At 41.0% G+C, this 27909-nt stretch overlaps 1 protein-coding gene across 1 annotated transcript; it reads right to left on the bottom strand.

The window, feature by feature from the left end:
• Positions 1-591: 591 nt before the first annotated feature.
• Positions 592-27549, bottom strand: BVES (blood vessel epicardial substance). The gene is made up of 8 exons (XM_030945206.1): positions 27443-27549; positions 22444-22677; positions 20132-20256; positions 14037-14224; positions 13030-13138; positions 10897-11064; positions 8582-8723; positions 592-884 (listed from the first exon to the last, which is right to left on the bottom strand). The coding sequence occupies exons 2-8, from the start codon at positions 22664-22666 to the stop codon at positions 760-762; spliced, it is 1080 nt and encodes a 359-aa protein (XP_030801066.1). The 5' UTR covers positions 22667-22677; positions 27443-27549; the 3' UTR covers positions 592-759.
• Positions 27550-27909: the final 360 nt, after the last annotated feature.

The following is a 27909-nucleotide window of genomic DNA, read 5'->3' on the forward strand; positions in this document are numbered from 1 at the left end:
AGCTACTCCATTTTGGGGTTTGAACAGAATTTCCTATATCAAATGTCATTTGTGTGCCTCTTTGGGGGAAGATTAATTTAGAACAGCTCAGTCAGTCCATGGATAAGGCTAAGGAAAATCCTGAAGCTCAGTATAATACAGTTGCCTAAAGAAGAAAAAGTTAAGGTTGAAAAGGCAGCATTAAGTTCAAATCTTTATTTGAACTTAATGCTGCCAATAAAAACTAAAATTGAAGTCATTACTACAATTGTGGAGTCAAGAGTGAGATTAGGAAACACTAAAGGCAAATACCTTAAAAAAAAGAATTGAGGCAGAAGACTGAGTGTGTTTTTCACATGAGACTGACACAACAATGATGGTTGGTAACAGCAACATGGCTTTGGAAACAGTTTCACAATCTCCCACTGAAAACACTAAGATACAGGTTTCAAAGGAACATATGTAAATGAAATGGGATATTCTCCACCAGGTAAGTCTAGAAATTTCAGCTAGTCAGCAACACAATACGAAATTTATAATGGCAAAAGTCAAAGCAGAAATAAAGCAACCAAAAAGAAGCAACAAAAAAACCCACACGAGTTTTTATTTCTTTTATTTAGAAGTAAAATAAAACATTTCCATCTAGAAACCACTGGCATATGCTGCAGTAATTCAAACATGGAGAGGCGGTCTTAGCTTTGCAGATTCCTCCCAAATTCAGCTCCCTCCTGTTGCACTGGAGCTTTGTGCAAGCTCTGATACACCTGAGGACACAACTGTTTAAGGCAGCCGCTGGAGCTCGAGCTTATCAGCAGATGGTGCTTCAAAGACATCATCTTCAACAGTTTCCTCTATGGGCTTCATCTTTGCTGAAGTTCTCAGGTAAGGAGATGTGCGGCCTGGGCCTGTCACAGGTACAAAGAAATTACCAGTTAATTTAACACATGCTACAACAGACCTGTTTGTGACAAAGTGGACACAATCTGATGATCCTGCCTTAGTTGCTTCATGAGACGATTTCTAAGTGAAGGTCTCTTTGTTTCTGGGCACAGGCACCAGGAACATGGTGCCTGTGGCCAGATAACATGGAACAACAAGAGATAAAGGCCATGCTAGACATGGAACAACCACCCTGCTATGAACCAGCAGTGCCTGTTGCTAACCACAGACACAGCATTCTCCCCAGGTTCAGTGCAAACCCCAGCTGCACAGGGTGCCCACTGCTTGTTCCCCAGAGATCATCTTCTCACCCTTACACTCACTCACTGACTCATCTCCACTCAACTACAGCAACACGAGTGGCTGCCCCAGGTACAAAGGGTGTGTACATCTGCACACTGGCCTGGCTGCAGGGAAGGCTCCTCAGTGCACTGGGCAAACCTTGGAGGGGCACATTATCAAAGCCACAACTGCCTTTAAAGCATAAAGTCATAGAATGTGCTGAGTTGGAAGGGACTCATGAGGCCTGCACAGGACATCCCAAGAGTCACCCCACGTGCCTGAGAGCACTGTCCAGACACTTAGACACAACACTCTCGAACTCTGCCAAGCCTGGTGCTGTGACCACTTCCCTGGGGAGCCTACCCAACCATGCCCTGGGCGAAGAGCCTTATCCTAAAAGCTGACTGAAACCTCCTTGGACACATTGTCATACGTTTTACACAGCATGATAATGTAAAATTTATACGGATTTATACCCCTATAAACAACCACAGAGAAAACAAGATTTACAGGCAAAGGCCACATAAATTTCACTGCAACAAAACTACCTTTTAGAAAGGCAGCAACTTGTCTGCCAGAGCAGGGCTCACACCACAGCTATCCCTGTCAAGACATTAAATGGAGTTTTTGTGCAAGTTACCACTGCAAACTACCTCTACTGCAGTTCAATTTTCAGTATGAGGGTCAAACCAGAGAACTCCTTTGAGTCATCAGCTGAACAGTTCTGTTTTCCATTGTTCATTCTGAAATAGAATCTACACATGGACATGTATTTTTCTCAGTACCCTCTTGCAGACTTAGACCACCACAACCATATGAGGTTGCAAACAGCTAGTATATGATGACCAAAAAGATTATGGAAATCTCTGAAATCCCATTTGAGAAGAAAACAACGAGAGATAAAGGCCATGCTAACAGACTGTTTGCATACAAGCTAAAAATTTAAATATTCTTGAAAAAATACTGATAGCTGTAACACACTCTTATTTTTAAGAAACGTTTATCAGATCTACAGTAAAGTGCTGTGTTAAGGAAGCCCACTTATGAGGAAAGACTCATTTACACTGAACTGGATCACATTTACACTGTATGTGTTACACACAGAGAACAATATACAGACACAGGCAAGACCAGCAAGTTATGACACTAATGTATTTTTAAGTCACATTCACAAAGACACTGTTTGGAATTGGCGTTTCAGAAATTTTTATACTGAAAATGTATTAGTATTTTCTTTTGAGATTCAGAAACTACTTAAACTGCCACAATACAGGGTTACTCAAGCACATTTTTAGATGTGAAATTATTAAACATTTTAAACTGAAATTATGAAACATTTCTTCCCAGAAAGATGTGTTTTATGGCCTAAGCAAAGAATAACTAGATAAATTAATTGTCTAATGTGCCCCACCCGACATCTGTGGGTACACTTGGATACAAAACTGGCTTTTCTGGGAGACACCCAAAGGTAAAAGGGTGCCTGAAAATGCTGAGTTATAGTTCCAGATGCTTTTTTTTTTTTTAGATCTTTGTTTTAGTGTAGTTTATTGTTATTTTTTAAATGGTTTTCTTCTGCTTAAAGTCACTTAATTCTCTCCAGAAAACAGAAGTAAGCGGCCATAAGTTTGTACAACAGGATCCAATATAAGGTCTAATTTCCTCAGCCTGTTTGTTTCAAAGACACGCTCTTATTTGCTCCAAATACAAAATTTTGTCTACCGATGCCATGATGCAGTGCTGGACAGATGTTCAAGTGACTGAGTCAGACCTTCCTTTCACCACATTTTGTTGCCCTCTCTTGAGGGCCTAAACCAAAATACATATTAAAATTCCTGTGAAATCCAATCCTGCCTTTAACCACAAGCAGGCAGCATATAATTTGATAATACCACTAAAAGCATTACCAAACCAAAACCTTTTACATTCCTGCTCAGCTTAGAAGTTAACAAATACAGATGCATACACCAGCAAATCTGAGGTGTCTAAAACAAGTACCACAGAAAAAGAGACTGTATCTCTAATAAACATGCAAATAGCTGTCAAGAAATAGAATTACAGAATAGAAACTAACACCAAAACATTATTTAAAGGACTGAAATTCAGGTGAAACTAGCCTTGTGATCAGGTTAAACTATTTTGGCTAAGTCAAATTCTGGAAAAAAAGATACCTCTATTTCACTTACTAATGAATTACATACAGATGGACCACGGATGTCAAGCACAAGTGTCACATGATAAACAAACCCCACTTTAATACCTTTTTGAGGATGCCTGCTGAGTTAATGTGATGTTATCAACAGAAAATATCGTGCTGCAAACGACTCACTCCATAAGCATTATAGAACTCTTGTTGGTTACTTCCTTAATATAAAAGCAAACAGTTAGTTGGGTTTCTTAATTAATTAAATTAAAAACATACTTTTGTTAGTAATTGTAGCTTGAGACCCACTAATTAGTAATTTTAACCTTTTTATTACTAAACACTTTGAAATAGGATTAATATTAATTTCTTGAGAAAATGAGTCAAAGCTTATCATTTATAGCACTGATAAATGCATAATTTTAAAAGATGGGATTATACAAAAATATAAATGCTCATTTTTTCAAGAATATGGAAATTAGGAGAAGAAAAGTTATTTGTATTACAGTAGTCAAGTTATATTTGTAGTAGGAGGCTTTTGTCCACACAACAATCACCTAGCAATGACACAACAGTATTCCTACAGAGTTCCTGTACAGGCAAGTTCCCTTCATTAATTTTTATACTAATTTTATAAAAAGAAAAAAAAATTTACATTTCCATATGTTTCTTACAAAATCTATTGAGGATTTTGGATTGTGTTTGTTTGTTCTAAATTAACAAATGTATGCCTGTAGAAGGAGGATCCAGGGAACAGCACAGGAACTGTAAGCCTCAGCATGTACCTTATAGTAAATCTTAAAAAAAACAGACGAAAAAATTCCCCAGCTGTTGCACTGAAGAGTACCCAGCAGCAGATTTTTGAAAACATACCAGTGACAAGGCAAATGGCAGGGGTTTTTTTCAGTTTTCCCTGTTATCTGAAAAAGGGGCATACATGCCCACAATCCACACTGAATACAAATCTTTAAGCAGAGCTCACCTTGGTAGCAACCCCATCATTGGCAATGACAGTACCCAGGAATAACTAACAAGCTATCTTGGCAAAAACAGAGATTGAAGCATTACAGTTCAAGGAGATGAACAAACCTTTTACAGCAGTCAGAAATTTCACAATCAAAATACAAAGAAGAAATAAATAACAATACTTCCCAAGGTGGGTGTTGCACTGCTATAGGGGCAATCCCTCTGCCTCCCCAAAAGTAAGGGAAAGTATTGGACTTGGGAGGCTGCTGACTCAGCTGGGCTGAGGAACTTCTGAACATAAAAGACACACAAACTCCTTCTCTTGGGTAAAACACACCAAAAAAAGGTACATAAAGCAAGGAAAACTACAACAGAGAAAAGTGTATTTATCAAGTATGTGCTAAGCACAAGTGCATCTTGAAGATTTATACAATTACAGCTGAACTTGTCATGCATTTCAAGTACTTTCTCCCAAAGCTGAAATACTGGTGTAAGAGTTTTGCTGTGAAGCCTGAAAGAGACACTTTAATTCTAACTAATCACACAAACACAGTTTTACAATTTCTGAGTGTGCAAGTTCACCCAAAGGCTCTCTATGCAAAGGAGTGGCTTCAATTTCATGGAACTTTGCTGTGTGTGGAACAGGTGAAAAGCCACTTGAGGGTTTAAAGGCAAAGATCAGAGAACAGACCAACACAGGAGACTTCACAGCAGGAATCTCTGCAGGCTGCCTGATCAAGAAGAGCAAAGAGAAGGGAGCCTTCTTTCAACAACTGGATCACAGGCCTTGGTGCTCCTGGGGAGTTTTAACCACCCTGGGATCTGGTGGAAAGGCAACAGGGCTGGGAGCAGGCAGTCCAGGAGATCTCTGGAAGGTAGCAGGCAATTCCTTCACGATGGATGAGTCAGCTAGGGAAGGCGCTCTGCTGGACCTGTCACTGACGAACAAGGAAGAACTCGTCAGGGAGCTGAAGGCAGCTGGCAGTCTTGCCTGCAGTGTCCAGGAGCTGGTGGAGCTTAAGATACTGAGTGGCAAGACAAATAGCTGAATTACAACCTTACAGGACAGGGGACTGTGGCTTGCTCAGGGTTTTACTTGGCAGGAGCTCATGGGACAAGACCTGCAACAGGGATCTAAGGACAGATGGTTGATCTTCGAGGACACCTTCCTCAAAACACAAGGACAGTCCATTCCAGTGCACAAAAAGCTGAGCAAGCATGGTAGAAGGCTGGCATAGATGAACAGGAAAGTTCTGACAGATCTCAAACAGACACACACAAAGTGTAAGTGGGTATGAGCTCCTTGGAGGAAACACAGAACCATGGCCCAAGCATGTGGTGATGAAATGAGGGAAGCCAAACCTCAGCTAGACCTGGATCTAGTGAAGAGCAACAAGAAACACATCTACAAATAAATCAGCAACAAAAGAAAGACCAGGGTAGCTGCGAGGCAAGAGTTCAGTGATGCACAGGACACAGGAACATGAAAAAGTCTGAGATATTCAGGAACTTTTTTGTTTTGAGTTTTTTCTTTAGAGGTTTGTCCTGAGGCCTGCTGGGGCTCTGCATCCAGAGGTAGAGACAGAGAGTGATGTTTGACTAACAGGAAACCCGGACTGAATTAGGAACACATCAAGTCTACAGGGTGAACACAAGATTGTGGAACCACTTGGGCTGCATCCACGGGTGCCAAGCATTGGCTGATACAATTGCAAGGCCTCCTCTATCATCTTGGAAAAGTGATTGAAGTCAGGGGAAACAAATAGAAATGCCAACATCACAGCCATTTTAATGAAGGAGAAGATGGAACACCCAGGCCTAATAGTCTGAATTCATTTCCCAGGAAGATTATGGAGCTTGTCTTCCTGGAAGCCATGCCCAAGCACACAAGGGATGGGAAGGTGACTGGGGAAGCCATCACAGATGTTGATTGCATCTGACCACTCTGACCACCTTCACCTTTGGTGGTGAGATGATGGCCTCTGTGCATGAATGGAGTGCAGGGGATGTTGTTTACATGGATGGTAGCACAGCCCTCCACAGTCTGCCACTGGGTCCTTCCAGACAAATGGGAAACAGACTGGATAGATGGCCTACAGTGGAAAATTTGCTGTACTGCCAAGTTCACAGGGTGGTGAGCAGCAGTACAAAATCCAGCTGTCAGGTGGTTGGTTACCAGCAGTGTTCTCAAGGGCCAAAGCCAAGGCCTATAATATTCAAGATACGAATGACCTGGTTGATGGGATGGAATGCACTCCTGCCAAATTCACAGACAAGAGCCAGGTAGCGAGGGAAACTGCTGACAGGCCAAAGGGTAGGGCAGTGAGTCTGGACAGGCCATTGGAAAAAGAGAAAAGAACTGACAAAAATGACAAGTTCATGAAAGACAAATCCCTGAACCCGGGACATGACACACCTACACAGCATTACAGCCTAGGCCCCAGCTGGCTGGAAAGCAGCTTTGCAGAAACAAACCTGGTGGACACAAAATGGAACATGAGTCAGCAGAGTGCCCCTGCAGTGAAGTGTGCCATTCATATATTGGGCCACATTAGCAGCATGTATTGAATCCTATAGGCAACAGCATAGCCAGCAGGTCAATGGAAGAGATTAATCCTCTCTATCTGGCAATTGTGAGACAGGATCTGGAGTGCTGCATCAGTTTTGTGCCTCCCTGTACAAGAAAGACATGCACATACTAGAGCAAGAGCAGCAGGGTGCAACTCCAGAGGCTGGAGCAGTGATGGAGAGGCTGCAGGAGCTGGGTGTGTTCAGCCTTAGGAACAGAAGGCTCCCACGGCTTCTGACTCTTCTCTTTGGCTACCTAATGGAAGGCAACATAGAAGAGAGAGCCAGACTCTTCTCAGAGGCATGCACTAAAGAAAGAAGGAAAACAAGCATGAGTTGCAATAAGGGAAATTTTTCCACTGTGAGGCGTGGTAAGTCCCTGGAGCAGGTTGCCCAGGGAGGCTGGGAAATCTTCTAGCTTGGAAATATTGAAATCTTCACTGGACATGGCCCTGCTCTAGCTGATCTTGCTTTGGACATGAGGCTGGACCTGATAATGTCCAGAGGTCTCTCACCACCTCAACTACCTCTGAATGTCCTTGCAGTGAACAGAGGAGAAAAAGAAAACAACACTGGAATTTTCATCAAACTATATATCCCAGGTGTCACCCTTGATGTTCTAGTATGGTGAAGCATTAGTAGGGCTTTTTCTTCCATCTATCTGGGCATGCAGACTACACCAATGTTAAGGAGTAAAACCAGATAGGCCCTCCAGGTCTGAAGGTGTTACTAGATGAGAACTGTGAGGAACACAATGGAAAACAGATAATTAAACAGAAAGATGCCAATATTTGAAAATATTTCCTCTTCTTAGCAGAGACTTTAACCATAACAAATAACATATAACAAATAACAATAACAGTGTTTTTTTCTCATATATTTGAATTCAAATCACTAAAAAATAATATTTCCAAAATCAAAAGAAATAATCCTATATGATCCTTTTAAATGCTGTTAAACTAACAGCTTATGCCAAATGCAAAAATAGAGAATCCTCTGGGGCTTTTTTATTCAAACACTGCTTTCAGAATTCAGGCTAATGTTAATGTTTAGATTCAGATGATCTAAAAATAAATGACAGCAAAAGCCTAGAAAGAATAATTTTGAATGTTTTCATAAAGGAATAAATTAAAAGAATAGAAGTAAAAAGGTCAGCCATGGTTTCTTCTCTCACTTCATCTGTTCTCTACTACTCCTGTCATACAAAGCACAGCAGAGGAGAGCCTGACAGGATACTTGGAGATTTTCCAGGTGACATCAAAATATTGGTTGTATACCACATTCCTCCAGACTCTGCCAATACAAACTATCTCAGGAGGAAAAGTAGGACACAAGTTGCTGAGGGAAAATGTTTTGTTTGGGTTTTTAGTTTCTACAAGCACCAGTGACAGAACAAAGGACATACTACTGTGACTGGCACTGTACCTTTAGTTTTGCCCCATTACTACAAACAGTCCATATTATGCCAAAGATTATTACTACACATGTTGGGGTGTCTTTCCAGCATGTACATGAGGTATCTGCATTTAGAACACAAAATCTCATGCATCTGACTGCCCTATAATTAAGTCCCTTAATTTAGCAGCTACAGCAGCACCCAAAAAGCTGCAGTCTGCTCCCACAGAGGACAACAGGAGTTCTGCAGTGGTCTCTAATGGTCAACCTGAGCCATATTCAAAATTGGCACAAACTATCCTAAGCACTCACGAAGAGAGGATGCAGAGGAAGTCCCACGAAGAAACATCTGCAGGCCATCCTCACTGTCACTGGTGCTGGCCATGCTGTTCCTCATCTGCATCACCGAGAGCTGAGAGCAAAGGCTGGGCTGTCGGTCAATTTTCTTTGAAGCCTAAAAAAGAAAAAAAATGATTATTTTAAAAAAAGATATCAAGCAAATTAAAATAAAAATGGAAAATTACTACTTCCCCTTGTAATAGATGCTCCAGTCCCAGTTGTGATTATACAAGAAAATTGTTATAGGAGAAGATTCTATGCAGTGTAAATCAATTTAAATGACAACAGAAAATGCCAGTAATATACTGGAACTGGAACATTGACAAGTATGAAACTGCACATTAATTATTCAATCTCAAATTGCTTTTGTACTGAAATTTTCATGTATTTTCTTACAGAAAGCTTGGCGTTTATTATCTGGTAACTCATTATTTAAATATGATGCTCTGCAATTAAATGCAGTCTTTATGATGAAGCTGATCCTCCTTGCTAAACAAAACAGCATGCTATATAGAGAGGCAATTTATGCCTTAACAGAAGTATGGTTATTTTCCTGGCTTTTCATATCATTATGTTAGAAAAGTGGTGAATGCTCCTCCTTCCCAGTAGATGACCATTTGGCTCTTGATTCTACTGCAGACTAAGTGCATCAGGTGAACATTATCCTCTCCCTGTCAAACGGTCTGAGGAGCTTCTGTTTTGCTTTGAGTAGCCTTCCTGAGAAGCCTTTATACTATAACATTTGAAGCATATGAACATATGAAGCCATACCTTGTACCTTGTAAGGTATCACTGCAAGCCAGAATGTTATTTTAGGTGTATGTGAAAGGTAGCAATCAATGACAAAACTATAACGGATAATTCCATTCCAATGGAGTTTGACAAGTCAGGAACTAGTATCCTATTCCATGCAGAAAGGAATGACTATTTTCCCAACACTAGTGAAAGTCTCCTTAGGTAGGAGAAAATCACAAGTTTTCTCACAAATTAAATTATACTTTAATAATATATTTAATAAAATAGAATACACTTTTAAAAATAAATATACCTTAAAAATAAATATACTTAAAAAATAAATATACTTTTAAAATGAATAGAATATACTTTTTTGTTTTCCAACAAAAAATTATTTGATAGTTTTACCTTCTTACTACCATACTGAATACGAATAATCAACACTCAATTAATTTCCGTAGTCCCCTACGTACCCAAGTCAACGCCAACATTTTCTGATGAGATTGACAACAGTTAAAAGACATTAAAGACAATAATAATATTTATATTTGAAAATTAAGCTTGTGAGAGGTAATATGTACATAGAGTGCTGGCAATGGGAAGATTAAGAATTTATTTAACAGTTCTCTTGCCAAGTTATGTAGGAAGAGCTCATGCAACTGGATTTTTATTTTAGGAAGAATAATAAGATACTACAAATTTCCCAAATGCTCACTCAATTTTTACAACATACATTTTCAAAACTTACTATAACAAACCAGCTATAATAATCTTAAATGTATGTGACTTGCAACTAAAAACAAAGACTCAGTACAAACTGAAGTTGAAGTGTGCAGATGTTAAGTGAAAAGAGGGGCAAATTTTGTTGGATTTTCTAATTCTTTGAAATTATGATACGGAATAAGTAAGGAGACAAAATGAAACTAAAGCAAGGTAGTTCATATATTCATGAATACACGCAGACCACTTTATGTTTTATATATTTATATACATATAAATTATATTTAATTATATTTATTTATATTTTATATGCATTTCATGATTTCTTCCACTAACTGCATCATATCAACAAAATGTTTGCTTTTTTTTTGTATTTGCAACCCTCAAAGACATGTTGAAATTATTCTTCCTAGCAATCAGTATTACATAATTTTTTGCTCCCAGTAAGAAATTTTTTTTAAAGAAAAAAAACTCTGAAGCTTCTTTTTACAAAGACACTCATTTGTTAGGGAGAAAGGATATTCAGGGAGAAGCACCTTATTAGCTACTGGCCATCATGTCTAATCGTTAGGCAGGAATATTTCCACAAGCTGATCAGTTCTGAATCTCAGTTACTCATCTTTCTTGTACATTACTGTGCTAACTTTGCTAAATATTGCTTCTGACCGAAATGTTGCACTGACTCACACCTTGGCACTAAAAGGCCACAAGTGAGCATTAAGTGGCTGATGGCAGCAGGTTAAAATAAGGTGCTTTAAGAGCATTCAAAATTGAAATAAAAACACATTTGTATGTGGGAGGAAAATTTCCTAACAAAACTTGAAGTTGCTTACCTTGTCATTTAAGGTTGGATCATTCAATGAATAAAGTTTATTTGTAATATCTTTGCCAATAAGGTACTTAAAGATCTCATAAAGAAATGGCTCAGACTCCAGAAAGAAAGTCAGCCGTTCCCTGGACCAGCACAGGAACTTGCAGTTATCATCTGCAATAATGGTGACCTGGAAAAAAATACATGCTCAGAATTAGCACATTTAAAAATGTTTTAAGATGAGCACACTTAAACATGCTTTAAAAGAAGAGATTACATTTTATTTGTGACTCCAGTTAAAGTAACTCTTAAAGCCATAAAGCTTTTTGGTATCCCTTTGTTATGAATGTGATATTTACAAATGTAAAAATTCTCAGCAATTTGTTATCATTATATTTTTAACTGATATGTGTAGCCAGTTTGTTTTACAGAAAACCTGGGGGACAATAACAGCAGAAAATCTCTCATGTGTTCCCAAACCGTAAAAACACTTACTTAAGAGGAAATTTATGAAGTCAGTCCTATAGTGATGACAAGCACTGGCAGTAAGCCTATATGTAGGTTGGTTTATTTTACATCACTGTCACCAAAAAGAAACAACTGGTATCACCTAAAGGTCTCCATCAAAGAGTTTTTAGTGGTTTAAAAAAAATATTTCCATCTTCCTCTTATAACTGTCAGCCCTGCTGATCCCACAAGTACAACCTTGTGGCAGCTGAGCCAAGGCTCTGTTTGCTCACTTATTGATAATCCAGTTCTGGGTAGTTACAGGGGATTTTGCCCCCTCTCATGGGAGGATGGACTCGCCAGATTCATTCCCCTGTGCCAGCAGAGGGCAATGCCACCCCAAAACCCACACTGGTCATACCCAGGGACAGGTTTTGCAAGGGGGAGTCAGACATCTACGAATAAATCAAAATCAGGTGCTCTCTGCTTTTACAAGATAACACTACATCCTTAAAAAATTTTAAAATCCATTAAAATAAGTCCTAGAAACAATGAAACAGTGTCATATATGCATGGATTTTCAACTCCACAGATTGTAATACAAGCCCACAGGCTGAGGAAGAATTCACCAGCATTGCCAGCAGATGGGGTCCTCAAGGCTGAATCCGTGTGCTCTTGCAAGGTTGCTGGTGTTCACATGGCAGTAACAAGCAGAGCCCACGAATAAAGGACACACCCCGCTCCAGATTACAATAACTTCTAAGGCAGGCAGGAGCTGAGGCATGACCCTTTTCCCTTGGGAGGGACCGATTCCTACCCGGCTGCTCCCAAGAGGAAGGGGCTGTGCCAGGAGGGCTGTGGGAGGCCCCACCGCCGCGGGGGGAGTGCATCTGGACAAGTCTCTCCCCCTGGCGCTGAGCCCAGTGTTTGACTGGAACATATGACACCAATCACTGATTTTAGAGTCTGCACTGCTCTGCCTCCCTCCCCTTCTGCCACGCTATCAGTGTGGATGCACCAGTCACTCACAGTCCAGTCATTATTACGCATACCTAGCTAAAAACCATAAAGAGGTAACTAAATAGCCATTTATATGGGAATAAAACACCCTTCTCTAAAAGTATTCCATCTCCCAAAACTATAATAAAATATATTTAATATACCAGCATAATTACACTGCTAGAGAAATATACCCTTACTGTTCCCCATATGAATATTTTTATTCAAAATACTGAGATAATTTTCAGCTTATGTTGCTTTAACAAACTGCAAAATGACAGAAGTATTAATACACTTTTATAAATACCAATTTCTAATTACTTGCACCAGAACTTCTAGACTTTAATTATTACAGTACCTCCTCTTCCCTTTTCTTTTTTTGAACCACTGATGAGACCTGTTCATATAATCTTTTTCCATCAAAACTGCCTCTTAAATTATTTGTCCAGAACAATCTCTTAACATAAAACAAACTTGGAAATAGTAAAAGAGAACAAAATAGCAAAAGCCAGACTGCTCAATACACACCATTATAATACTGTTTTTCAGCATTTAAAAGTTATTCTTGACATGGTCCATCTTCAATGAGCTATACTAGAAGGATAACAAAATTATGCGAGTCAAATAGTTCACTGTTGATCAAATTTATGCCCTATTTTTTTGATGGTCTCACCAGCTCATGTCCAGTGACATTTAAAACAAAATGTACCTGGAATTTCTCACCCCGGTTCATCTGCGTTGATCGAAATTCAGGAGAATCTATAAAGGCACAGGGGTAAATATTATGCAGAAAATGCCCTCGATAAGACACCTTCATTCTGGAAATAAAAATGTACGAAACAACATTTTAAACTCACGGAGGCTGATTAATTTAATCAAAAATTGGGTAGGACTACTGACTACGGTAATGCAGTAGGTAATAGGAATAAATACATTAATCTTCTGGAATGTCACTCCCAGAGCTACCCTGTCTTCTTCCTGATTCCATGCAGAACAGGCTGCCAGACAAATAGAGAATTGATGAACGTGGCATGTATCCACAAAACATTGTTATTCAATATGAGAAAGGTCACATTACACAGCCAGACCAGAATCAGGCTTCCCTTAGGTAAGCAGCTTTGTGGTAATGAGTAAGAAAAGCAACGAAGCCTGACATTGCTGCTGCTGTCAACAGAAACTGGTTAAAATATTGGCCAGAATTTAGCATGAGTTTCAAGATTACAGCTTGGCCATGGGCATGTTTTACCCTTTCTCACCTGGATTCTGTCTGCCGCTGGACAGTGCACCTGCCCCTCTCTACTTGCACGTACAACTGCAATGAATCAATTCCAAAGGCCTGCTGTTTTAAATCCTACTGGAGACATACTACTTCTTCCCTCATGCACTATATTTTTTAACCTTAAAACCTGAGAATGACTAGGATATCTAAGACTCAAACAAATCTCTTGCTTATTTTGCAAGACACTGCCTTTGGTATTACACAAATATAATTCCCACTAAAATGCATGCAGCTGCACACCTAAGTGGATACACAACATGCTGCCAGTAAGAGATATCACTGCCGCCTGAAAATGGTGTCACAAAATAGACTGTAAGTATAGACTGTTTGACTATAGACCATAACGTACTACAAACAATTGCAGCCTCAATAATTTTCTAATTTATTCAGCCATGAGACAAAGCATACAACTGTCCCCAAGCTTTTATAGAACCTACTTCCCCTTCAGCAGGATGCTTAGCCTATCATCAACTGATGTTTTATCTTCTGCTGCATAGGCTTGACCTGTCTTCAAAGTCTGAATGTTGCAGAACTGTCCAGTTAGTCTTTGGAAGAGCTCTGGAGGCACATGGAGAGGTTCAAACATTCTCTTGTAGAGGCTGCTAAGCTCCTTCTCTATCTTGATCTAGATTGGAAAAACACGTGAGATCAAAAAACACAGATGCAGTAGTGAAAAATGGGTAAGAATGCACACATGCTTTAGCTTGAGGGACATCTTTGGCTTCATTATACTTAAGCAAGGAAAGAAGTGGTAAATGTGTGATGTCTATCCACAAACATTGCCTGTGATAGGGTGACCAAAACCTTATCTAAAATGAGCCAGTTTGGCACACTGGTGCTTTAGAATGCTGTCCCGTCCAAGTGCCACATTAAATCACACACAAGGAGCCCTCTGACATGTCTGCTGATGCAATAATGAATAGGAAGGACTTGGGCAAGAATTATGCAGAGAAAAAAAATTAGTTTGTCTTTCACACTGCATGCACACATCACTGTGGCTATCCCTCAGGCTCTCCTGGGAGCCCCTCTCATCCCTGAGCTTCTTGGCTTACTTGCAGTAGGAAAGCAAGTCCTGAAAAACAAACCAATTATATTGAAACCACATGTGATGAGGGAGGGGAAAAAAAGACCAAAAAACACTGCCAGCTGAACATCCCACATCTAAGAGCCCACCCAAACTCAGGCAGCAGCAATGAGGGAAAGGATGTTGACTGAAATCCTAAGCCTGGAAGTCTTCCCTGAATGAAGGAAGCAGGGGATGAGGCAATATTACAGCCTTCCTGAAAGCAGAGGCAGCCTGAATAAAGCCTGCATATTTGCCATGAGGAAGACAAATCAGAACAATAAGCATCAGATAATAAAAAAAAATACATACATAGAAGAGAGAATAAGGAAACACAACTGAGAAAGAATGTCAGAAAAGAAGAGAAAGAGGCAAGTTTCAGACTCATGTTCAGCTCTTCCCCCAGGACCTGCAGGTCCTTTTCCACAAAGCTGCTTCCCAGCTGGTCAGTCCATGGCATGTGCTGATGCATGGTTATTCCTCCCTGGTGCAGTACTCCACACTTTCTGTTGAACTCCATGAGGCTCCTGTTGGTCCATTTCTCCAGCCTGCTGAGGCCCTTCCCGATGGCTTCCCAACCTTCTGGCCTATCAGCCACTCCTCACAGTTTTGTGTCATCAGGGTTCACATATGCCCCACCACCCAGACCATGAATGAAGATGTCAAACAGCACTGGGACCAGCACTGGCCCCGAGGTTACACACACACACTAATGAATGTGTAGTACCCAGCTCCAACACGACTTCTACCTCTGATTACCACACTCACCCTGCCATTCAGCCAGATTCCAATCCATCTCACTGTGTCCTCATCCAGACCACACTTCAACAGATTCTCAATCAGGATTTTATACAAGACAATGTTGAAGACTCTACTGAAATTAAGGTTGAGGATATTCACCATTCTCATATATGGCCAATAATTTCATTGTGGAAGTTTATCATAAATATGGCTTGGGTTGGAAGGGACCTTAGAGATTACCCAGTCCCAACTCCTCTGCCATGGGCAGGGACACTTTCCACGAGACCAGGCAGCATCAGAGCTTCAACCTGACCTTGAACACTTCTAGCAATTGCACATGTACAGCTTCTCTGGGCAAGCTGCCCCAGTGCCTCACCCCCCACACAGTAAAGAATTTCTTCCTAATATCTAATCTAAACCTACTCTCAGTTTGAAACCATTCCCCCTTATCCTGTTACTACATACCCTTGTAAAATGTCCCTCTCCATCCTTCCTGTCATTTCCCTTCCAGTACTTGAAGGTCACAATCTGGCCACCCCAAAGCCTTCTCTTTTCCAGGCTGAACAACCCCAATTCTCCCAGCCTTTCCTCATAGAGCACCTCTTCCATCTCTGTGCTCGGGACCTCAGACCACTCCCACTCTGATGGGATCTCATCAGAGCAGTCACTTCCCTCACCCTGCTGGCCACTCTGCTTTTGAGGCAGCTCAGGATACAATTGGGTATCTGTGGCTGTGAGTGCACATTGGCAGGTCAAGTCCAGCCTCCCATCCACACCCAAGTTCTTCTCTGTAGGGCTGCTCTCCATCTGTCCATTCCTCAGCCTGTGTTAATATTGGAGGTAGCCCCTACCAGGTGCAGCACCTTGCACTTGGTCATGTTGCATTTCATGAGATTTCCATTGGCCACTTCTCAAGCTTGTCCAAGTCCCTCTGGATGGTATCCCAGCCTTCAGGTGTGTCAAACAACTCCACTTGGGGTCAGCTGTAGACTTGTTGAGGGTGTACTCAATCCCTTTGTCTATGCCATTAATGAAGACAGTAAATAGCACTGATCCCAATACAGACCCAAACGGGACATCACTTGTCACTGATGTCCATCAGGACTCTGAACCTTTGACCATTACCCTCTGGAGGTGACCATTCGATCAGTTTCTTATCCATCTATTACCAGGCTGGTTAAGCATGGCTTCCCTTTGGTAAATCCTTGCTGACCACTCCTGATTACCTTCTTGTGCTCCATGTGCATAGAAATGTTTTCCAGGACTATCTATCCCTTCTTTTCAGAGATCAAGTTGAGGCTGACCATGCTGCAGGTCCCTGGGTTCTCCTTCTTACCCTTTTTGAGGAAAGGAGTGGCATTTGCTTCCTCTGTTCCTCACTCACTTCTCTCAGTCACCACCATTATTCCAAGACTATGAGGAATGGCCTTGCAGTGACATGAGCTCTTGTGGCTGTGTGACATCAGGGCTCATGGACTTACTATGTCCAGTGCATTACCTGACCTAAAGTTACACTGGTTTCACAATGAATCAATTACTAGTTAAATATTCCACAAGCAACTATACTCATATGAAACCCACATTTTGAATTTCCTATACGTTCCTTACGCCACAATCTTTAATCCCTCAGAGGATGTCTACACAGACAAAACAAGGATTAAAAACAAACACACAAGAGAAACTGTATTATGTTAAATCCTGAGCTGTTTGATTTCAAAATATGTTTCATATACCCACAAAGCTAGATGACTGTCTTACCATCATGCTCTCCAGGAACTCCTACATTTTTAACAGCTGTACCAATTTAATTTGCACCTTTCTATACTGCAACTTGAGGAAATACATTTCCATCTGAAAAAGGAATTTACGTAGCTCCCAAGACTCCTGAACCCAAAACCAGGCACACAGACATGAGGGCAAATTTTGACCCTGGAGTGTTAATCCAATCCCTTAACTAGCACATGGTTCATGTTTCATGATCTTCCTCTAGTGTGTAATACTTTGAGGGGAAAGCAGGTGTAGCCACTTTCTTAAAGACCGATCAGATTGCAGGCTGGAGCTGTGCTTTAGATGGGCTCCCTTGTAACAGACCATTCCCCCTTCCCAAGCACAGCTGACTGCTCCTCCAGTCATGCTCGTGGGTCATATTCCAAACAAGCCATATGGGTAGGTGTAATGTTTTCTTCAGCAGGGGTTGAAATATTCTGGGATGCTGCCAGAACTCCGAGTCAGAGTGATTAGACTCAGCTTCCACTCCAACTAAAAAAGCCAAATTTGTAAAGCTCCAAGAAATCAAAACCACTGAAATAATCTTCTGGTGAGAAAAGAAACTCACTGTGATTTTGCATGCTCCATTTAATAAAATAAATATTTAACAACCGAACATATCAATTATTCATTTTGTAATATGACTAACTTGTAATTATTCTACCATTCCTTTCTTTCCTTGGAAAGATCTTTTGTGAGAATTACCAAAACTGATTGAGATGGACAATACAATAGCTGTAGAGAGAAAATCTTATTCAAAAATTAGTTCCTAAGAGTTTTAATTTTTTTCCCCCTATTCTTTGTCCGCCGGTGGGAAAAACACTTAAAACAGCCTTGGGGTTTATTATAAACATGTTAGACAGCTAAAAAGACTTGTGTGACTATCAGGCACCACTTCAAGTATGCTTGTTGATCATAGTTTGCAGCAAGGATTCATATATTTTTTAATAATTACTGAAAATATTATGTATTACAGCAATTAAAATAACAATGTTTTCCATGCAATGTTCATAAATACTGTAATTTCTCAACGGAAAGAAGACTATTGAAATGAAGCCTTAATATGCAAAGAAACAGCACTACCTGGCTAGTCTATCCCATCTAATTTTTGGCTAAGCTTTTAAGTTTCTCAGGTCACATAGCCCAGCTGATGGTACTTTGTGTGAACCTGTGTTCCATATTGGAGGAACACTGCTGTAGGTAGAGCCTCTTCCTTTTTTAACACATGTACTCAATTTATCAACTTGTTGTAGACAGATGCAATTTAACCCTTAGCCTCCTTTTACACGCTGTGGTTGCCTGCCAGAGTGTGAGCAGTGCAGAGTTTATGGGAGAGCCAAACACCCCAGTCCTGCTGTGGCTACTCTGACTCTGGGCAAGGGCTACAGAGAGAGAAAGCAAAGTCAAAGGCAGGTGCTCCAGGCTACTCTGACTCTGGGCAAGGGCTACAGAGAGAGAAAGCAAAGTCAAAGGCAGGTGCTCCAGGCCTCTCCCCTCTTAGATGCAATTTTTTACCAACTTTGGTGACTGAGTTTATCACTCAAGTTTCATATTCTCACAAAATTCCTTCTTTTTGTATCCACCCACAGAGTACTTCAATCATTTCTATCAACTTGACCTAACTCCTACAAATAATTCTGCTAACAAATTTATTAGAGGATTTCATGAAAATAGCTGCCTCTTCAATAGGATGAAACCTATACCATAATGCACAAAGTACCCCCAATCTGTGCCAACATAGCTTTTAGTAGACAAGTGTAATTACAAAATAATGTATTTCCTTCTTCATTCAGTATTAATTTACACATTGCAGGGTTATTTTTTTGTTTTTGTGGGTTTTTTTTTGGGTTTTTTTTTTGCCTTTTTGTTGTTGTTGTTGTTGTTGTTGTTGTTGTTTTCACTCAAGCCCAAACCAGCACATCATCCTCCCAGGATGATTTTTCACTCACCAATAACCTTTTATTTAGATTTTTGGAAAGGGTTGGAGAGGTACAAACTCAAGGACCATTACCTATTAAGGATGCCAAAATTCACTTTTAAAATACAAGTAAGATGAAAGGCTTGGTTTCTCAGGGAAATGGGTTTCCATCAGCTGAGCACTCTTGCCTTTTGCAATAATTTCTGACTTTGGTGGCCCTTTCCTGTTCCATCTGACAGAAGATTAGAAACCTCAAGATTTATTAAAAAGGCTTAATTGGTGGAGGGGTGAAGGGAAGTAGAACATGCTAATTTGGTTGAGGGAAAAGACTGCAAATAAATTAATCCCATATTAGAAACTAGAGTACCTGCATGGGATATTTAACAGTGGACAGCTACAGAGTAGGTACAGTCTGGCCTCACTGGCTCTCCCTTATCTATCTCCCTTATCAAAACTGCTATTCTGTGTGTGTGCTGGACAGCATGACCATGGCCACCTAGAAGAAATACAACGCAGTTTCATCATCTGCTGCATCTCAATGGTGACATAAATCAATTGAATAGGCTGAAAAAAATGGCATTAGTAATTAAATTTAGTAACTAAAGAGGAAGTTACCCTTTAAATAGTAAGACGACCCTTCAAGAGCAATTTGAACTAGAAATATTTACTACACATCTACAATTGTCTAGTAACAGATCAGTCTAGCTTGTTTTATGCTACTTCCTAGGCAAGGAAGTAGCATAAAACTAATTAGAAGTCAAGCTTCATGCTGCCCTTGCCAGCTAATTTCTTAGCTGCTTTCTTGCACAGGCAGTGTTGAATTGGTGAAGAGGTTATTTTCAGTTAGGTTTTATCGTTTGTTTTTTTTTGGTACAAGTTGTTGCACACTTCCAGAATGTGTCCAGAGTGTGATTTTGGACCAAACACAAAAGTATTCTGCTGAAAATGTGTACTAATCCATTGGTTTGCCCAGCAAACAAGGGCAAAACTTCCTTTTGTTGCATCTTACTAGAGTGCTTGTGAGATTTATCTGTTATACATACCGGTCTCCTTTTATACACAAGGTATATGAAATGCAAAAGGTTGACAACCAAAAACACAGAATTCCAGATCATTATGTCCAAGGCACAACGATAGAGTGTAGCCCAAATGATGAATAATGCACATCCTGTAAAAATTAAAAAAAAAAAGAGGAAGTTAAATTTCACCAACAATAAACATTCCTAGAAAACCATCATGAATATGTCCACAGAGTATAATTACCCTGAAAGGCAATATATTCTGCAAACTTTAATACAGTTAAGCTCTCTGGATGAAGGCATGCAACAATAGCTAATCACTGCAATGCTGCACTGAGGGCAGGTGGACAGACTGCAGCCCTCTTACATCGGACTACAATACTGATTGAAATCACAGTAATTCAGATCAGGATGGGGCAAGCAGAAAGGTGCAGTCCATGATGATTTCTTACTGAAATGAAGTACAAAAGAGATGGGGGAAAATTAGGCAGCTCACAAAAATTTGTATTGCATTAATTAGACAAAAAAAAGACCTAGAAGTTAACATTCACATCTAATTAGCAAGGGAGAGTTGTATAAAAACTTCCTAAAGTCATATGCAGATATTTTTGAAAATTAAAAGAAACTATTATTGCTGATGTGACAAGGTCACATCAGGAACCTGAATTCTCCTGTGTAACATCAAAGACAAAATTTCCAAATGCTTACTCTTTTTTGAGTTGCCTTACTTTAAATGACACTTGCTGTAAAAGACAAGGCATCATGTATGAATAGGGATTCCATTTTCAGCCTCCTAAGACAATATTTATCAAAAGATGGATTATGTATTAGTGAGTCTCTCCCAGATAACTGTGAGCCTACCATCCAACAGAAATGGCTGGAGAGGTCACAGATATATTTTCCCTTAAGCTTCCTGCAAGGACAAAAAGGAGACAGTGCTAAATGAGTGTTCTTAACCCCCTTCTCCCTGAAAATGACCTTGACTTAATGAACTCAGTACTATCTAGTCTTGTCTGGGTTGTTCACTGATGAGGCAGTACTTGCATATGGATTAGAAAAATCAAAATATAGTGACTCTTGATCTCCTTATTAGTTAGACTGCTAGGCACAGGAGGATATGAAGTCTGGATGTATTGAAGAGCAGCAATATTGCAGAGCAGCACAGAGGTGGGACAGGGTGAAAGAAAAGGGAACAGGTCCCTAGGAACCAGGCTTCATTACTCGTTCTGCCCCCTGAGTAAATCTGCTCCCTGCTGCCACCCCACCTTGCAAAACTCTGATTCTCTATCTGCTCATACAAGACCTGCAGGTCAAAATGGCAGGCCCAGCAAGTGCAGAGCTCCTTTTACTTTTAAAGACAAGGTAAAAGGTCTTAGAATGCTCAGATCCTTGGTCACCAGTGCAGTGTGTTTTAAGAAGTTACCCTATCATAACTATAAAACAGAAAATGCAAGAGTGTTGTAAATTCAAACAGTTCTGTCATAAAATTTACCCACACTATAATGCCAATAAGCACTCACTTAAAAATACTTGGGCATGCTCTTATTGGATTGGATTTATCCTTCTTACACTGCAATGAGTCACTATTCCTGCTTTGATCACAAGGATCTTGTCCCACACGAGGTACAGAGGCTTTGAAATAGCTGCGAGACTGCAATGTTACAAATTGAACCACATTCACTCAGTCTCAAGCATGCCAAATTTAGGTTTTCCTCTCAAGTCAGATTCTGGTGTCACAAGATTCCTACAGTAGCAGAAGAAACACAACTAATATCAGAACACAGAAAAGCCTCCCCATCAAAAGGCTGCACTTCTAAATCAGCAATGAAAATAATGCTGGTGACCCACAAGCGCCACAGGTTTGCACCCACATTAAGAGAACACCTGGGCTCAAAGCAAGCTCCTCAAGGAAAAGCTCACCTACCTCAGACACACTAAACCAGTGCACCTGCCAATACACAGTCCCAGTACTTACTTAAAATCTAAAATAAAGGTCTTAATGACCAGACATAACTGATTTGAAATAAGTGGATTTTAAACATCCAGTTACATCTGACATAAATTATGTCCACTTGTTTTCAAGCTGACATCTTCATAGGTTTGAAATTGCAAATTACAGTTCTAGAAAGTTTTAAGAGCCAAGAGTAATATAATCTTTCTAAAAAAAGGTATGTCAAAGTCAAAACAGATCCAGTCTTAGACCAAAACCACCTTCATCAGAGCACAATGGCCATTAACAGAGGCAGTAATTTCACCATAAGCTGCAGGGACCAGCTCCAGAATGGTCAAACCCAGCCATTTGTGTCACATTCCTCTCTCCAGAATGATTCTCCTACCTATGGTGAGCAGGCCTCGCAGGATAATCATATGAAGATTCAAAGTAGTTGGAATAACCAGCCCAACTGCAAAGCAAATGTTTGCCACGTGGAAAACAAGATGATGAATTTCTTTCCAGTTTTCACATGCAGTCTCATTGAGAGGATCAAGGGTGGAATTTTTTAAGTCTGGAACAAAACCTAGTGGAGTAACAGTGAGTGGGCTCATTGCTGTAGTATTCATCTTGGAGACTCCTGCAAGGAGAGGAAAAAAAATCACTATGCATTAAACTGAAACATAGTAAACATATATATGGATTTTAGGGTTATTCTCTCCCTTCCCAAGATATATTTTCCATTAGCATTCACAGAAGAAAAATATAAAAAATGCTTTAAAAGAGTAAGCTAGGTCTATAGTTCAGTAGTGCTTTGCTATCTCTTTCACCTAAATCATAGCTACCAAAACAGAGAGGCTGCTAAGTCTGCAGCCAGTCTTCTAGGGAAATCACTTGGTCTACACAGTTTGAAAAAGCTTGCAAGACCCTCATCTGTGTGTGTGACTACTGGAGAAATTGAGACAGCTAAAGACTATTTCTAATCTAAGCATACATAGGATGTTTTTGTTGTTGTAATAATAAATATAACACATATAGCTTTTGCCTCAATGAAATGGAAAAATATCCGTGGGCAAATCCCAATACAAAACAAAAAATTACTATTAAGAACAAACTACAGAAACTGGAAGATTTCAGGACACTGTCTTTAGAATATTAAAAGCTGGTCTCTCTGGGTAACTAGAGTCAGTGCTACAAGCTCTACAGAAGGTCTTCTGAACCCAGAGCAGGTCTCAGCTGAAGGAACACGACTGTTCCTAGAGATGTCTGCTGTCAAACACAGGAGAACCCTGCTTCCAGTAAGGCATGTATGGTCTCCCACTGCTACAGCAGTAGAAATTATATGGAGTTGGGCTTAAGTCTCATGAAGGAACTATATGCACTTCATCATTGAGACAACAAGCTCCCTAAAATACGATGCAGTGGGATTTGCATTTGATTAAATTCTGTAGAGACAGGGCACGTCCCTGATGTGTGTCACCACTAACTGCCATGTAATTCACCTGCTCAGCAGACAATTTTGGGTCACAGTTAATACACTCGATTTCCTGAAGACTTGAATACACTCTGAAGCATCTCTGGTAATTGAGTGTTTCTTGGTCTCTGAAATAAATTTGAGTTGCTTCATCCCTTCCTTTCATTGTTTTCTTGGGATTGACCTGTGTACAGGGCATAAGCAAGCTGGACAGTTTTCAAAATTAGTCAGTGTTTCAGACCCCTTCTGAAAACAGTGGGAAGAAAGAAATCCTCAGCCTTCTCTTACGGTTCATCTCCTATGCCCCGAGCCTGTCACAGCCAAGGGATGCTACATAATGTGCAGAGGCATCCAGCAGGATCAAACACTAGCACAGATGCAGTGTATCCATATCTGGTTTGAAATTACTTTCAAGGAAAAAAAATTAACTAATCCTAAATATCTAATCCAAAATACACAATTCACTTGTTTCTTAAGGTATCACTTTCCTATTTCCATTCCTACATTAGTTATTCACAAAGATTAATTAAAATGTGGGGGTTTATCATAAGCTCCACACTTAACTGTTAGCAAACATCAGGCCTATCCAAATACACTCCTACTTTCTTTCAGCTCTTTCACATGAGTTCATCAAGAGAGTCATTAGAGCAGTTTCAGTGTCCTGACAAAGCCTCTCATGCAGTGAGCCAAGGCCTGAGCCCATGAGAGGCTGCAGGACTGGCATTTTAACGGGCTCATAAACAGGAGGGAATTGCTAACTGGATAACTATGTCTGTGCTCATCTTACACACAGCTCATCTGCTGCTCCTGCTGTTTCCAAACAATATAAACTCCTTACACTAGAACAGCAGGATCTCTAGGTCTCTTAAAAAAATTATCAGCTGAGTTTCTACCTATATTCAGCCTTCCACTGCCCAGTCATGCGCCACTAAAGGCACCACTTAAAATGCCAACAGAACAAGTAGAGACAACCAAACTCAAACCAACAGAACCAGGCATAAGTCTCTAAGCTCAACATCAAAAGAGGCTGCAAGAAATAGTTTCAGCTACATCTGATTACAGATCATGGCAGCCATCCAGATGCTTGATATCTTTTATTAGCAAAATTTTGTACTGCTCCACTGTGGGAATAGAGGCTACCTGACCCTTTCAGCTCAGCTCTAAAGCATCACACATTAGAAGACTGGAAACCCAATGAACCAAATTAAATATACAGCACCTGACAATCTCATTCTCCTCACAGCCCAGCCAAAACACTGCTCCCCTTGCTCTTCCAGACACTGATGCAACAAATCACCAGCCATAAACTGAAATAATGGGAAGGAGTTTCTCCAAGCGTTGATCAATCAATTTAAAGTGTCCACAGTTGTAAGAGGATGTTTAACACTTTTGAAAGTCAGGCTCACCTACTAGATTGCCTAAATTAGAACCCAGGAACCTAAATCTGCCTATCCCCATTTTTTTATAAGCTTTGTCTTTACTACCTCAAAGTCTTTATATGAATACCTCTGAACTTCACTTACTACTCACAAACAATAATTACAGTTTCCCTGACATACTGGAAACAGCAGAAATGAGAACTTCTCCATCACGGTGGTATTAAAAAGCTGACAGAAATAGATTGATGCTATCTGCAAAACGACACAAGGACAGACCTACACACAGGCTCTGAATTTCAACTGAGGAGACTGCTTTGGGGATCAGGAGAGAAGGCAGACAGGCAGAGCTACAAGCTGTGACCTAAAGTGCTTGTCTACAGGTAACACTAGAAAGACAAATATCCAAAATGTCAAAAAACAACATCACTGTAATTTTTAGATTAATTCTTTAGTCCTAGCACCTACTGTTGCCAAATAATACTGAAAAAGAGGGAAAAGTCTGCAGTTCCACAGAAGAGCAAGCAATTGTCATTTTTTACCTTATGACACCATAGAAAGCAAAAAATTAATTTGAAAGTACAGATTCAGGCCTTTAAAACTTTTATTATGTTTACTAAGGATTAATATAGCACAAGACTATTTAGTCATATGCTTTTGTCTTCAATGCAAAGAAATGTATCAGGAATTAAAAAACAACTAACATAGTCAAATAATTTTGGAAAGTTGGGTTAAAACAGCATTCACTGAAATGAAAGCTTTATGGGGAATAAGACAAATCATTAAAAGAGCATTTTTAAATATCCAGTTTATATCCATCATATGGAGTTAGATTTACCAAAACAAGAATTTGAAAATTCAGATGATTGAGAACTCAAGCTGATTTGTTGTTTCAAATAGGAGGGAAAAAAGAGGATATTAAAAAAAAAAACCAAAAAACCATTGACTCTTTAATATTAAACCTAACAGAAATTAGTGTAGTTTAAAAAAAGGCTTATTAATTTTTTTTGTGCATGAACTTGATAGAAAGTTCAGGTAATACATGGTGATCTTAGGTCAGAAAATACAAATTCTCAGAAAATAAATGACGTGAGCTTACTCTAGGATTTTGCTATACTCAACAACAGCTTTATACAAGAGACCAAAGTTCTGAAAAGCATTCTCAAAAGATTTCGTCTACAAATACTTGGACATCAAGATGGCTTTGAAAAATGTGAATTTTATGGATACCTAAACAACATTCACAGGAGACAGACATGGCAGAAAATTGTAAAGCATTTGGTTCTACTATGAGAACCAGTCAGCCAAGCTGATAGTGGGACAGTGCTGAGTGTCCCACTTGTGTCATTACCCACTTTATTGAGGTTATTCATATCCCACAGCTCTGCTGATCAACATTATTCAAGCGAGCTTCTTAAATCTTTCAGTATGTTTCTATATACTTGAGTATGTTTTCTATAACTTTGAGTACCTTTCTATAACTTTACAGTCAATGCAATTTTTAAAAAATAATTTAATTATACCTGCAGAACTTTAAACTACTTTTCTATGGACTTACAGCACAGAAGCTGCATAGATATTTTAGGCAATAATTCTTTTATGAAGACAAACTACTAGAGTTAGCACAGCTGAGTTAATTACAGTTTAAGTAACCAATTTCCTCTTTTACAATGCAGTAAGAACAAATAGGAAAGTGGTATAAGAAAGTATGCTCAATATGCCGCCCCTTGCAGCAAGTCACATTCAATTAAATGCGTCAGCAACTACAGAAATTTGTTACTCTCTTTGGTCACTTTAATCAAGAGAAAATTTAACAACACGTTCATTCTTCATAATCAACAAAGTATCCACACAGTGAGAAAACCTTCCCCGGCAGCAGCGCAGCCCCAAGCGGAGCGGACCCGGGGCCGTGAGTGCCCTGGGGCTCGCTCTCCCCTCCGCCTGCAGCGCTCACGGATGTAGAGGTGAAAAGCCAACCGAGCTGGGTCATAGCTGGTTGCCTGTGAAACGAAGCTAAGTTCACTCTTAATTCTTCTCCAAGGAAAACCCACAAACCCTAATGAACCGAATTAAGGGGCCGCCCGAACCCAGGGGGGCCGCCCCCGAGCCCCGGGGCGCGCCCGCAGCTGCCGGCGCCCAGCCCCGCTCTGCGCTCCGCAGCTTCATTTCAGCCCACGACGCGCGAAAGCCAAACCCACCCTTCGTACCAAACAATCGCCAAATTATTTTTTAAAAACTGAAAAGAGTCGAGCAACTGGTCCCTCTTCCCCCGAAAGAGCCACTTCGAAAGCTGCAACCCTCCTCCCCACAGGCAAGGCACAGGAGAGCGACCGAAGGGAATGAGGCACCAGGGACGGGACCGCGCGTTCTCCCCGCTGGCCGGGCGGCTCCACAGCGGAGCCCGGCGCCCTCCCCTCCTGCCGCCCCGGTGGAGCGGCACCCCCGATCCCGGCATCCCCGGTCCCTGCACCCCCGGTCCCGGCTCCCGCAGCTGCCAGCTCCCGCCGCGCCCCCCACCCGCGGTGCCACCGGCGCACGGCAGGAGCGCCCCTCACCTGCCCCACGGAAAACTTTCCGGGCCGCCCGGACAGGACGGCCACAGCCCGGGGCTGCCGCTCGTCACCACTGGCAGTCCCGCGGCGGGCACGGAGCCGCGGCTGTGACTAAAATAGGCAGAGGAGCCGCGGGAGCTGCGGGCGGCGCCAGCGGGGCCGCAGCGCGCAGGCGCCTCCGCCGGGCCCGGGGCTGAGGGAGCGCCGGGAGGGCGGGAGCGGCCGCGGCCCCCGCGACCCTCAGAGCATCGCTCCGGCCCCCACAACCCTCAGAGCATCGCCCCGGGTACCGCCGCCCGGGCCGGGGTCTGTGGCCGCCGGGCAGTGCTCAACCGAGGCGCCTGAAGCAGGTGCAGAGAGCCACCGCACTGAGGTGCAGGCAGAGCCCCGCGGCCGGGCAGCCCGGCCAGCTGTTGTGTGGTTAAAATTAGAAGAGCTGAATTCTCCCCTAAACCTGGGGCAAGCAGCGT

Source organism: Camarhynchus parvulus, chromosome 3 (assembly GCF_901933205.1).
Source record: "Camarhynchus parvulus chromosome 3, STF_HiC, whole genome shotgun sequence".
NCBI classification, from domain to species: domain Eukaryota; kingdom Metazoa; phylum Chordata; class Aves; order Passeriformes; family Thraupidae; genus Camarhynchus; species Camarhynchus parvulus.

Excerpts from the sequence above, each read along its gene's own strand:
- BVES (XM_030945206.1), bottom strand. The coding sequence starts at position 22,666 with ATGAATACTACAGCAATGAGCCCACTCACTGTTACTCCACTAGGTTTT. Across the intron at positions 8,724-10,896 it reads ATCCAACCTTAAATGACAAG|GCTTCAAAGAAAATTGACCG; the intron begins GTAAGCAACTTC and ends TTTCTTTTTTAG. Across the intron at positions 885-8,581 it reads TTCCTCTGCATCCTCTCTTC|GCCCAGGCCGCACATCTCCT; the intron begins GTGAGTGCTTAG and ends TACCTGTGACAG.